The 13401-nt window shown below is 46.1% G+C and overlaps 1 protein-coding gene across 1 annotated transcript in view; it reads right to left on the reverse strand.

The window, feature by feature from the left end:
- The window catches only part of LOC124722121 (importin-9), a 147894-nt gene that overhangs the window by 73117 nt on the left and 61376 nt on the right, over positions 1–13401 (reverse strand). The window contains exon 9 of the mRNA XM_047247326.1: positions 241–490. Within this exon, the coding sequence (XP_047103282.1) occupies positions 241–490 (250 nt within the window). The remainder of the gene's footprint in view (positions 1–240; positions 491–13401) is intronic.

Genomic DNA, 13401 nt, shown 5'->3' on the forward strand with positions numbered 1-13401 from the left:
AATTTACTATTATACACAGTTGTGTTCGAAGAGGAATAGGTGCTACTGATGTACAGTTTTAATGAGGTTTTTTGATAGCCCTGAAAAAGGCACTAACTGTTTTATTGTGGTGGTGATAGAGAGTCTGATCAAGGTGAAACGAGTACCTGGTGATGCTTTGTTAACATAGGCTATAAAAGCAACTCTGACAAAACGAAAGTGCCAAGATTTTGAAATGTTAAACTATGTTAATGAACTTACCAGTTTGATTCATATCAGCAACAACAACGTTTTGTAAGAACCCACTGAAGTCAAAATGCAACTCTTCACCATGTTCCAGTTGCTCCATGACCGTTTCATGAGCTACTTCCAATGCACACATGCAAGCCTCATGGCTTTTCCACCAGCTGGAACTGTCCGTATTTCTTTCAGTCTCCAATGCTTGTAAATGTTTGGTCATAGCATGACTCAGTGCTCCAATACTTTTGGCTTCAAATTCTTCAAATATTGACTAGAAAATTGCAACAAGAAATATTAAACTCACAGACTGCAATAAAACAAAAGGAAAGGTACCAGTAGCTGATAGCTTGCATAACGGAAAGTAAACTCCAGCAATGTTGAATTTGCATTTCACCCTACAACACAGGAAATTCTTATGTAAGTAGAACTCTGAATTCAAACCATTTTCAAGTTTGCAATATTATGAGAAGGATAATTGCTACTCACCACATAGAGATACTGTGTTGCAGATAGGCACAACAAAAATACTGTCAGAAAGTGAGCTTTCAGCCAACAAGGCCTCTGTCGAAAGTGCACACACCTCTGGCTGTTGAAAACAGCCCCCCCCCCCCTCTCTCTCTCTCTCTCTCTCTCTCTCTCTCTCTCTCTCTCTCTCTCTCTCTGTGTGTGTGTGTGTGTGTGTGTGTGTGTGTGTGTGTGTGTGTGTGTGTGTGGGGGGGGGGTGGCACACGCAATTTTAGACAAAGACATCGTTGGTTGAAAGCTCACTTTCTGGCAGTCTTTTTGTTGTGTCTATTTGTGACTCAGCATCTCCACTATATGGTGAGTAGCAACTTTCTTTTTCGTCATACTGTTACATTCCATCCTGGATTTTCAATTGTTTCATTTACACGTTTAATCAAAGGAGTAACAGCTACCCTATTACTAAAAAAGACAGCTTAAAAATGATAATCCAGTCATTCATTTACCATCACTTCTTACAAAAATTGTGATCGGTGTCCTCCAGTAAAAGACGATACAAAATTTCATCTTTTGACTATGGGAGTCAATCGGAGTACACTAAAAAGAACTGCAATACATACTTTCTAACCACTGCATACACATTTAAACACAGGGAGTAGGAGATTTTTGAACACTCCCCAAAAAATAATTATTTACTTAAAGACTGTGTAATTGTTTATCTTATACCCAGTTTAATTCTTGATTTATTCTTCGCCCTCTCTTCTCAAAATTCCCATCATGCATTTCTTCGTTACTTGCTGAGAAACCTTCCATTTTTAACGGCATTTTTGCACTGAAGTTTCATATATCATGGAGAGGGACTGATAATATACACTAATTGTAAACTTTCTATTTTCAACATTGGAAACTTAGTTATGAAGCCTATTCCACAGCCCAAAACAACCCAAGGTGATTTTTCACTGTTATGTTTATTTCTTTTACTGTACATCCAGCTGTTTTCTTCAGATGCCTTACACAGAAGGAGTCAAAGTGAAACAACTTTATGGTTAATTTGCACAGCTTTTTTCAGTAGGTTATTTATGCATTAAGGTCTTGTTGAAAGTGAATTTCCAGTGTAATTTCAAACTTGCTCTACTAAGCTCCTGTAATTCCAATTACTGTTCAATTTCGCGCGCGCACACACGCGCGCACACACGCGCGCACACACGCGCGCACACACGCGCGCACACACGCGCGCACACACGCGCGCACACACGCGCGCACACACGCGCGCACACACGCGCGCACACACGCGCGCACACACGCGCGCACACACGCGCGCACACACGCGCGCACACACGCGCGCACACACGCGCGCACACACGCGCGCACACACGCGCGCACACACACGCGCGCACACACACGCGCGCACACACGCGCGCACACACGCGCGCACACACGCGCGCACACACGCGCGCACACACGCGCGCACACACACACGCGCGCACACACACACGCACACACACGCACACACACGCACACACACGCACACACACGCACACACACGCACACACACGCACACACACGCACACACACGCACACACACGCACACACACGCACACACACGCACACACACGCACACACACGCACACACACGCACACACACGCACACACACGCACACACACGCACACACACGCACACTTCCCTCCAGTAACAAATTGGTGATCCCTTGGTATCTCAAGAGTGTATACAACAAACGAATCCCTTCTTCTAATCAGGTTGTACCACAAATTTCTTCGCTCCCATTTCTATTTAGTACCTCATTAACTATGTGATCTACCTCTATAATCTTCAGCATTCTTCTGTAGCACCATACTTCGAAAGCTTCTATTCTCTTCTAGTCTTGAACTGTTCATCGCTAATGTTTCACTTCCATATACACGCACATCAAAAAACAGTTTTACATCACCCCAGTTCCTAGAACTTAGGAAGACAGATGTTGACTGTGGATATTTTATCACAGACTGATAGGGATCGGTTGGTAGGACATATTCTGAGGCATCAAGGGATCACCAATTTAGTAGTGGAGGGCAGCGTGGAGGGTAAAAATCGTAGAGGGATACCAAGAGATGAATACACTAAGAAGATACAGAAGGATGTAGGTCGCAGTAGGTACTGGGAGATGATGAAGCTTGCACAGGATCGAGTAGCATGGAGAGCTGCATCAAACCAGTCTCAGGACTGAAGACCACAACAACATCATTACGGAATAAGGGGAGTAGCTCACAATTTGTTCACCTCTTACGTTAGCAACAGGCAGCAAAATGTCATTATTCACAATGTTGATAACGGCTGTGATGTGGGATCTCAGTGGGTTACTGTCAAGTGGGGGGTGCCCCAGGGATCAGTGTTGGGGCCACTCCTGTTCCTTATTTATATAAATGATATGCCCTCTAGTATTATGGGTAACTAAAATATTTCTGTTTGCTGATGACACTAGCTTGTTAGTAAAGGATGTTGTGTGCAACATTGACTCGGTTTCATATAGTGCAGTAGAGGACCTCTGTTCATCACTTTTAGAAAATTAACGTTAAATCACAGTAAGACTCAGTTTTTACAGTTTCTAACACACAATTCAAGAGACTTTGACTGTTCAGAGATGTCACTAAATCCACATAAAGATGTAAACAACCATGCATGAGCAGCAACAGAGGGAAGGGGTCCGACAGCTGTTCCGTTCCAGTCATTCCACCCCGAAAGAGGTACACGGCTTGTGTTGTCTGTAGTTCAACCATGCCTAGACAGTCAATAACGCGGTTCGAACGCACACGCTTTGTTACTTTGTGCCAGGAAGAGCTCTGAACAAGGGAAGTGTCCAGGCATCTGAGCGAAAAAAAGCGATGGTGTTCGGACGTGGAGGAGATACAGAGAGACAGGAACTGTGGATGACATGCCTTGCTCGGGCCATCCAAGGGCTACTGCTGCAGTGGATGACCGCTACCTACGGATTATGGCTCAGAGGAACACTGACAGCAAAGCCGCCATGTTGAATAATGCTTTTTGTGCAGCCACAGGATGTTGTGTTATGACTCAAACTGTGCGCAATAGGCTGCATGATGGCGGGCGAAGTGCACTCCCGATGTCCATGACGAAGCCCACCTTTGCAACCACGACACCATGCAGTGCGGTACAGATGGGCCCAACAACATGCCGGATGGACCGCTCAGGATTGGCAACACGTTCTCTTCACCAATGAGTGAGTGTTGCATATGCCTTCAACCAGACAATCATCGGAGACATGTTTGGAGGGAACCTGGTCAGGCTTAACACCTTAAAGACACTGTCCAACGAGTGCAGCAAGGTGGAGGTTCCCTACTGTTTTGGGGTGGCACTATATGGGGCCGATGTACGCCACTGGTGGTCATGAAAGGCACTGTAACGGCTGTATGATACCTGAATTCCATCCTCTGATCAATAGTGCAACCATATCGGCAGCATAATGGCGAAGCATTGGTCTTCATGGATGACAATTCACACCCCCATCGTGCACATCTTGTGAATGACTTCCTTCAGGAAGTGACATCGCTCGACTAGAGCGGCCAGCATGTTCTACCCTATCAAGCATGCCTGGCATAGATTGAAAAGGGCTGTTCATGGACGACGTGACCCAGCAGCCACTGAGGGATCTACGCCAAATAGCCACTGAGGAGTGGAACAATCTGATTGGTTGGTTTGTTTGTTTTTGTTTGTTTGTTTAAAAGAGGGCAGAAGGGACCAAACTAAGAGGTCATTGGTCCCTTGATCTTAACAAAACAATACCACAAGTGTGAGAATAAAATGGACGAAACATAACACAAAACGGAAAGAAAGGAAAAGCCACAAGAACGAAGGGAAGGCAACGAACACTAAAAGGAACAAAAGGGGACAAGAAAACAACAGAGAGATGCTAGAAACAAAAGAGTAAAGCATGAAATCCAATTACAGTGGCTGGCCAATCATGAGGAGAAAAAGGGAAAGCTAGCCACTCTGCAACACATTAAAACCTCCACCCTAAAAGCACTAGGGTGGAGGACACAGTGACAAAGCACATGCACTAAAACCAACATAGAAATATAAAACCCACTCTCACAGATAAAACGTAAAACTAAAGCTGCTGTGGAGGCATATTTGCCCAACACCGAAGGCAGGGTGCTGAGAAAGTTAAAAGTCTACTGCAGAGCGGCTAAAACTGGGCATTCCAGCAAGAGGTGGACGACTGTCATTTCGGATCCACAGCGACACTGAGGTGGGTCCTTGCAACAGAGTAGGTTACCATGCATTGGCCACATATGGCCAACATGGAGCCAGCAGAGGACAACTGATTCCCTGCGAGGGGCCTACATGGAAGACTTCCACCCATTCAGAGCCTCCTCAGTGACATGCAGTATGTTGTACGTGCTGTTATGCCATTCTGTCTCCCGAAGCCGGAAAACCCTGGGGTGTAAGACAGAATGCAGGTCAACTTTGGAGATGCCTATCTCCAGAAGTGGTTTCCACATCACCTGTTCGCCAGCCTGTCAGCAAGTTCGCTGCCGAGGATTCCGACGTGTCCTGGGGCCCACACAAACACCACGGAGCGGCGGGACTGTTCCAGGGCATAGATGGACTCTTGAATGGAGTCCACCACAGGGTGGTGAGGGTAGCACTGGTCGATAGTTCGTAGGCTGCTCAGTCAGTACACAGGAGAAATGACTTCCCAGGGCATAAGCTGATATACTCAAGAGCACGAGATATGGCCACCAGCTCTGCAGTGGAAACACTACAGTCAACTGGCAAGGAGTACTACTCAATATGTCCTCCATTAACATATGCGAAGCCTATGCGACCATCAGCCATTGAGCCATGAGTGTAACCCAGCCATGAGTGTAAACCACTTCAGAGCCCCGGAACACTTCAACAATCAAGAAGAAGTGACAGCGGAGAGCTGCAGGGTTAATGGAGTCTTTAGGGCCATGCAAAAGGTCCAGGCAAAGCTGCAGACAAGGAGTACACCATGGAGGCATATGTGAACGGACCACAAGTAGAGGTAGTAAAGGGAAGGACTCCAGATCGGAGAGAAGGGACCGCACGCGAACCGCAATTGTTAGCCCCGACGCGGAGATGGACTGCAGCGGGCCGGAAAAGGAGACAGTAATTCGGATGCTCAGGGGAACTATGACTGTGTGCTGTGTAACTGGCGAGCAGTTGCCCAAGTCTGATCTGCAGTGGAGGGACATCAGCCTCCACCAGTACACTGGTCACCGGACTCGCCTAAAAGCTCCTGTCGCTAATCAGACCCCACAGTGGTGCACAGCGTCAAGTAAATGCTATGCTGAAGGCGATGCCGAACCATAAACCACACTCCCATAGTCAATTCGGGATTGGATAAGGGCTCTGTAGAGCTGCAGCAGCGTACAGCGATCTGCTCCCCAACTGGTGTTGCTCAGGCAATGGAGGGCATTGAGGTGCTGCCAGCACTTCTGTTTAAGCTGACAAAGATGAGGGAGCCAAGTCAGTGGAGCGTCGAAAACCAGCCCTAGGAATTTATATGTCTCCACTACAGTGAGTGGATCATCATTACCGTGAAGTGCGGGTTCTGGATGAACGGTACGACACTGACAAGTGCACGACACACAACTTTGTGGCTGAAAACTGGAAGCCGTGAGCTAGAGCTCCTGACTGCGCCTTGTGGATGGCTCCCTGGAGGCGACGCTCAGCAACAGCAGCACTGGAGCAGCAGTACAAAATGTAGAGGTTGTCTGCACACAGAGAAGGTGGGACGGACGTCCCTACAGCTGCTGCTAGACCGTTAATGGCCACTAAAAATAGTGAGACACTCAATACAGAGCACTGTGGGACTCCATTCTCCTGGATATGGCTGGAACTATGGGAGTCACCAACTTGGACATAGAAAATATAGAGTGACAGGAAGTTTTGGATAAAAATCTGGAGTGGTTCCCGGAGACCCCACTCACACAATGTGGCAAGCATGTGATGTCGCCAAGTTGTGCCGTATGCTTTATGTAAGTCAAAAAAGACGGCAATCAGGTGTTGTCATCTGGAAGAGGCTGTTCGGATAGCAGACACTATAGACAAGTTTATTTGTGGTAGAGCGACCTTGGCAGAAGCCGCCCTGACGTGGAGCCAGCAAGCCATATGACTCCACGACCCAACCCAACAGCTGAAAAACCATACGTTCCAGCAGGAATGTTGGTGAGGCTGGTGGGCCAACAGCTATCGACATCAAGTTGGATTTGGTTTGAGCACCGGAAAGATGGTGCTCTCCTGCCACTGGGATGGGAAGATGCAGTCGTGCCAGATTTGGTTGAAGATGAGAAGATGTCACTTGTAGTCAGATGAGAGATGTTTAAATCATCTGGTTGTGGATGCGATCACGCCCAGGAGCTCCCACTCTGTAAATGGGGTGTTATAGGGTTCACTGTGGCATGTAGTGAATGAGAGGACTTCCCTTTCCATCCACTATTGGAGGGTGAGAAAGGCTGTGGGGTAGTTCTCCGACACAGCGGCTCTAGCATAGCGCTCAGCAATCGCGCTTGCATCTGTACATAGCGCGTCGTTTCTGGTAACACGGGGGACAGCTGTTGGGGCCTGGTTCCCGAAAAGACATTTGGTTTTGCCCAGACTTAGGAAGGTGACGTGTTGCACCCAATGGTGGAGACATCTCTCTCTTAACACTCTTTTTTCCTTTGTTTGATAAGGTAGCAAACATGGGCACGGAGCCATTTAAAGGCTATGTGGCACTCCAGGCAAAAGTGGCACTTATATCGCTTTAGAGCTCGCTGACAATTCTTAATTTCTTCAGCAACTTCCAGCTACCACCAAGGGACTGCCTTGTGCCTCAGGCACCCTAAAGAGTGAGGGTGCGCCTTTCCTACCACAGAAACAATTGTAGTCACCTGTTCAACCATCACATCGATGTTACCGTGTGGGAGAGATTTAACAGTGACAGCAGAGGCCAAAATTTCCCAGTCCGACTTGTTTAAAGCCCATATGGGCAGGTGTCCAGGGGCCTAATGCCGCGGCAGTGACCGGAAGATGGGAAAGCGGTCACTACCACACAGGTCGTCATGTGCTCTCCAGTGGATAGATGGGAGAAGTCCTGGGCTGCAAATTGATATATCAAAGACTGAGTAACTACCATGGGCCACACGGAAATGTGTGGCGGCCCCAGTATTTAAGAAGCAGAGGTCGAACTGAGACAGTAAATTTTCGACATCTCTGCATCGGCCAGTAACCACAGTGCCACCCCACAAAGTGTTATGAGCGTTAACATCTCCCAGAAGTAGGAAAGGTTTAGGAAGTTAATCGATCAGTGCAGCTTATACATTCAGAGGCACTGTACCATCTGGAGGAATACATGCATTGCAGACAGTTATTTCCTGCATCGTCCGTATTCCGACAGCCACAGCTTCATGAGGGGTTCGAAGGGGCACGTGTTCACTAGACAGAGTTTCGGACATAAACGCAAACTCCACCTGACACTTAAGAGTCGCTATGGATCCTATAACATCCCTTATAACCGCACAGGACAGGTGACCGCATTGCCGGGAACCTCGTTTCCTGGAGGGCAATGCAGATAGCAGGTGTAAAGCTTAGCCAGGCGGTGTAAGAAACTGCCACAATTCCACTGGAGGATGACATCTTAGACTGTGAAGGCATGGAACATTCAATGAGGCAATTTTCACCTCAGAGTCAACTGCTGCCGCCAACCTATTGCCTGAGCAGTCTATATGCATTGTGTCTGAGGGTCTGGCGGGATCTAGGTCGTCAGCGGACGCCAAAATCTCGACCCCATCCTCAGACGCAGAGCTTGTAGCTAGCAGTGGTGTGGGTGCCACTGTAATTTCCTTTGTCTTAGGTGTTTTCTTTTTGGATTTCTCTCGCGGCTCCTAGTGTTTCTTCACTGGCTCAGTTTCTGGGACTGCGGATGAGCGTTAAGCTCTACGACCAGCTGCTTTTGAGCTCTTCAGCCATCTTTCCCACTGGCAGAAACCTGGGAAGAGAGTGACCCAAGCAAGAGATGATGGACTACGCTTCATCGCATTTCATCCGCCCTGATGCCACCCACTCCGACCAGGGGCCTTCCCCACAAGTGCCACCCAGCCGCAGCAAAGACCACCTGACAGGATGGCCATTGCTGGGAGTCCCAATGCCCCAGGTGGATGGGCATCTACTCCTTGTCGTATGTGGGGAGTTCAACGGCGCAGGCATCAGCAGAGCTGATCCCTGTGTGGTCAGGGGGCTACAATCGACAGGGTACAAGGCGGCCCCACCACAACAGACTGTCTACCGTGCTGGATATGAGGTGCAAAGAAATCCATGGTCATCGACGACACAGAAAACAACACTGCATAGTGCATGGTGGAAAACTCACCCAGGAAGAGACCTCGCCCAAGAGATGGAGAATGGGCAGGACTGCAACGCTACGACGAGAAAGTGGGCTACAGATCTCAATGCACGATGGACACGATGCACCATGTAAAGCACCCTTCCCCAATTGGCTCGCTCTTCGGGAAAATTTTGAAGAAAGGAGGTCAAACCCGACCGGGGACCATCACTAAGGCCAAAACGTGTGAAACTCCTTTTAGGTGCCTCGTACGACAGGCAGGAATACCTCGGGCCTATTCCAACCCCCAGAACCATAAAGGGGTGGAACAATCTGAACCCATTGTGCCTCGAAGTTGTGGATAGTATGCCACGACGATGGCATGCACAATGCAAGAGGACGTGCTACTGGTTATTAGAGGTACTGGTGTGTACATCAATCTGAGCCACCAGCTCTGAAGGTCTCACTGTATGGTGGTACAACATGCAATGTGTGGTTTTCATGAGCAATAAAAAGGGCAGAAACGATGTTTGTGTTGATCTCTCTTCCAATTTTCTGTACAGATTCCGGAACTCTCAGAACCGAGGTGACACAAAACTTTTTTAAAATGTGTGTTGACATGTACTTTCTGAAAACACTTCCCAACTTAAATGTTAATAATGTTAACAAATTTCTCAGTTTATGAAATGTTTTTCTTGCCATAGTCAATCTACATTTTAGATCTTCTACTTCGGTCATCAGTTATTTTCCTGCCCAAATAGAAAACTCATCTACTACTTTAAGTGTCAATTCCTTATTTAACTCCCTCAGTGTCACCTGACTTAATTTGACTACATTCAACTATCCTGATTTTGCTTTCGCTGATGTCTTCTATCCTTCTTTCAAGACACTGTGCATCCCGTTCAACTGCTCTTTCATGTCCTTAGCTATCTGACAATTACAATGACATTGCAAAACTTAAGTTTTTATCTCTTTTTCCCTGGACTTAAATTCCTACCCCAAAATTTTCTTTTATTTCCCTTTACTGCTTGCTCAATGTACAGACTGAATAAAATCAGGAATAGACTACAAGCCTGTCTCCACTCTCAACCACTATTATCCTTTCATGCCCCTCAACTGTGGTAGCTGCTGTCTGATTTCTGTATAAGTTGTACATAGACTTACTTACTTTGTATTTTACCCCTGCTACCCTCAGAATTTTGAACAGTATTCCAGTCAACATTGTCAAAGCTTTCTGTAAGTCTACAAATGCTATTAATGTAGGTTTGCCTTTCCTTAACCTATCTTCTATGAGAAGTCAAAGTATTGTGTCTCATGTTCCTACATTTCTCTGGAATCCAAACTGTTCTTTCCCGTAGACTACCATTTTTTCCGTTCTTCTGTAAATAATTTGAGTTAATGTTTCACCGCAACTGTGACTTATTGAACTGATAGTTCAGCAATATTCTCACCTGTCAGTACCGGCTTTCTTTGAGATTGGAATTATATTATTCTTGAAGTCTGAGGGTATTCCACCTGCTTCATACATCTTGCTCACCAGATGCAAGAGTTTTGTCAAGGCTGACTCTCCGAACATTGTCAACAGTTCTGAAGGAATATTGTCTACTCCCGGGGACTCGTTTCCACTTAATGCGAGAATAGTTTGACAGAACTCTGAATTACCTATCTTATCTCCCATCTCATCTTTATCAATATCATCATTCATTCCTGTGATATTGCCATCTAGTATGTCTCCCTTGAGTATACCCTCTATATACTCTTTCAGGTTTTCCTTCTTTCCTTAGGACTGGATTTCCATCTGAACTCTATATTCATATAGGAGGTTATTTTTTCTCCAACTGCAAATGTACGCGTGTTTGCCATTCTGGAAGGAGGCCTTTTGGCTGAAAGTTTAAATGTAAAGTAGTCTTTTCATTACACATTTTTGTGTCTCAAAGAGTCCTCTCTGTGGTGAGTAGTGATTTCTCCTTTTCCGTAATATTGTTATTCTAGCCAGAACTTTCTACTGTTTGATTTTATTTGGAAAATTATGTGAAGGTCAGTGCTGTGATGAAACAAAGAAAGTTGTTGATTCCATGCACAAGTACAAGCTGAAAGTGAAGATTAGTTTCTGAAGGCAATTCTTCAGACACAAAATGTGATATACTGAAACACAAAGGTCCAAATTTTAAGAAGGTAAGAGGTTTGCGATCAGAGATTTTATGGAAGGAATGATTTTAAATGATAATGTAAATTAAGTACGAATCTATAGATTTTGCTTTTAGGCCTTAACACCACATGGGGTTACTGGTGGCTATAATCATTTAAAGAAACTTACCTAAATGTAGTTACCATGGAAACCAACAACTTGCCGAACTATACAGTCAGCAATCAAATTTTCTCTCTCTACAAATAACATGAATGATCTTAATGTAATGCTGACATATGATATGTGTTCAAAAAGAAACCAAACTTTTGCTATATCAGCTTTATTGCTTATTGTACAACTTCTTAAGCACTGTCCCCTTCAAAATAGCCCCTCTACTGGCAATACACCATTCTCATTGTTTCTTCATTTTGAAACATCTCCTGGAACACATTTTGTGGGATGGCACGCAAGTTTCTCGTCGCGTTGTCCTGTATCTCTTCTATGGTTTGGAAACTGTCCTTTCGACATGTTTTTCAGTTTGAGAAACAGGAAAAGTCTGTTGGGGGCTAGGTCAGGAAAATACGGTGAACGGGGCACAACAGGAATGTGGTTTTTGCTAGATAGCTGCAGACAAGGAGTGACGCGTGAGCTGGTGCCCTGTCATGATGCAACATCCAACTCTGGGTTTCCCACAATTCAGGCCTCTTCCTGCACCCTCATGTGCACAAGGATTTGCTGGTAGACTTACTTCCTGGTTTACCATTTGACCATGTGGCACACATTCATGATGAATAATACCTTTGTAGTCAAAAAACACAACCATCACCACCTTTATCTTTGACCAAATAATGCATGATTTTTCGGACGAGGTGGCCTTTTGCCCACCCACTGCAACGACTGTATCTTTGTTTCAACATCATAGTCTTACACCCATGTCTCATCACCTGCTATTATGTTCTTAATAAAGTTTTCATTGTCATTAACAGCAGCAACCAGTTCCTCACACATTTCAACATGGGTCTGTTTCTGATCTTCAGTCAACAAACGTGGTACAAATTTTGCACTGACATGACATCAAGTTTTTCACTCAAAATTTGATGGCATGGTCCTATGCTGATGTCCACCACCTGAGCAGCTTCCCAAACAGTTAAATGACTATTCCTGTGAATTGCAGCACGAAAACTATCCACATGGTCATCCTCTGTTGACTTTGAAGGACGCCCAGATTTTGAATCATCACAGACTGACATTCTGCATTCTTGAAAACTTTTAAGCCATTCGTAGCACTGCATGCGTCTCTTACAGTCCTCCCCATATGCTTGGCTAAGCATTAGAGATGTCTCTTGTGAAAAGTCCTTCATTGCACTAATCTGACAAGCAGGCTGCACACGTGCTTACTTCGGCAGCTGAGGTTCACTTGTCCGAGCGACACGAGGCAAATGGTAGTTTGCTTTCTAAACCTGCCGCTAGGTGCGCTCAGCAGCCACAGTACACTCTCTCTTTTGGTTGGCGCACTGTTTCTTTTGTGCAGCTATGGCCAGAAGGTAGAAGTTAAGGGACTGATGGACACATTGGGTAGTAGGCACTGGCACTTCTTAAGCAGACAGTTCTTGAGGCAGGTTTATGACACTGCTCACAGGTGAGGAAGCATGACCTGGTGGGCATTATAAACAAGTGTGGAGACTTGAGTAATCAGACAACACAGGGCACTGACATGCTATGAAAACCCCATACACTTCAGTTACAACAGCTCCTAGCAACCTGTATGCGGGGCTGAAACGGGCTGGAACAGGAACACTGCACTTCTCCCCTACATAGGGACTGCATCATAGACATAGGAGGAGGAGTATGGATAATGGACCCCAATGGCTCAAGGCAAGCAGTCTTGTAGCCATTCTGCCTGGAACCAGAGAGAATGACAAATTGCAGGTCAACCATGATGACTACCTGGAGATGGATTTCGGCAGTCAACTGGCCCACTGAATCAACCATCAAGTTCCACACTATGGACATGTCACAGCCGTGGTGAGGTGGGTCCAAAACCAAGCACTGCAGGGATGCGTGAGCGGCCAGCCTGCACTCTCTGGGTGAGATCGTGTGATGGACTGCAAGATGCCATCCACAAGGGCAGATGCATGACCTCACAGCCTCCTGGGCCCAAGACTGTCCTTAATCACTGACTGAACTGCCATGTGTGGTTTACTGGAGCTGCTGAGGCCCAACTACAATGACTGCTTCTGGCTGTTA

Source organism: Schistocerca piceifrons, chromosome X (assembly GCF_021461385.2).
Source record: "Schistocerca piceifrons isolate TAMUIC-IGC-003096 chromosome X, iqSchPice1.1, whole genome shotgun sequence".
NCBI classification, from domain to species: domain Eukaryota; kingdom Metazoa; phylum Arthropoda; class Insecta; order Orthoptera; family Acrididae; genus Schistocerca; species Schistocerca piceifrons.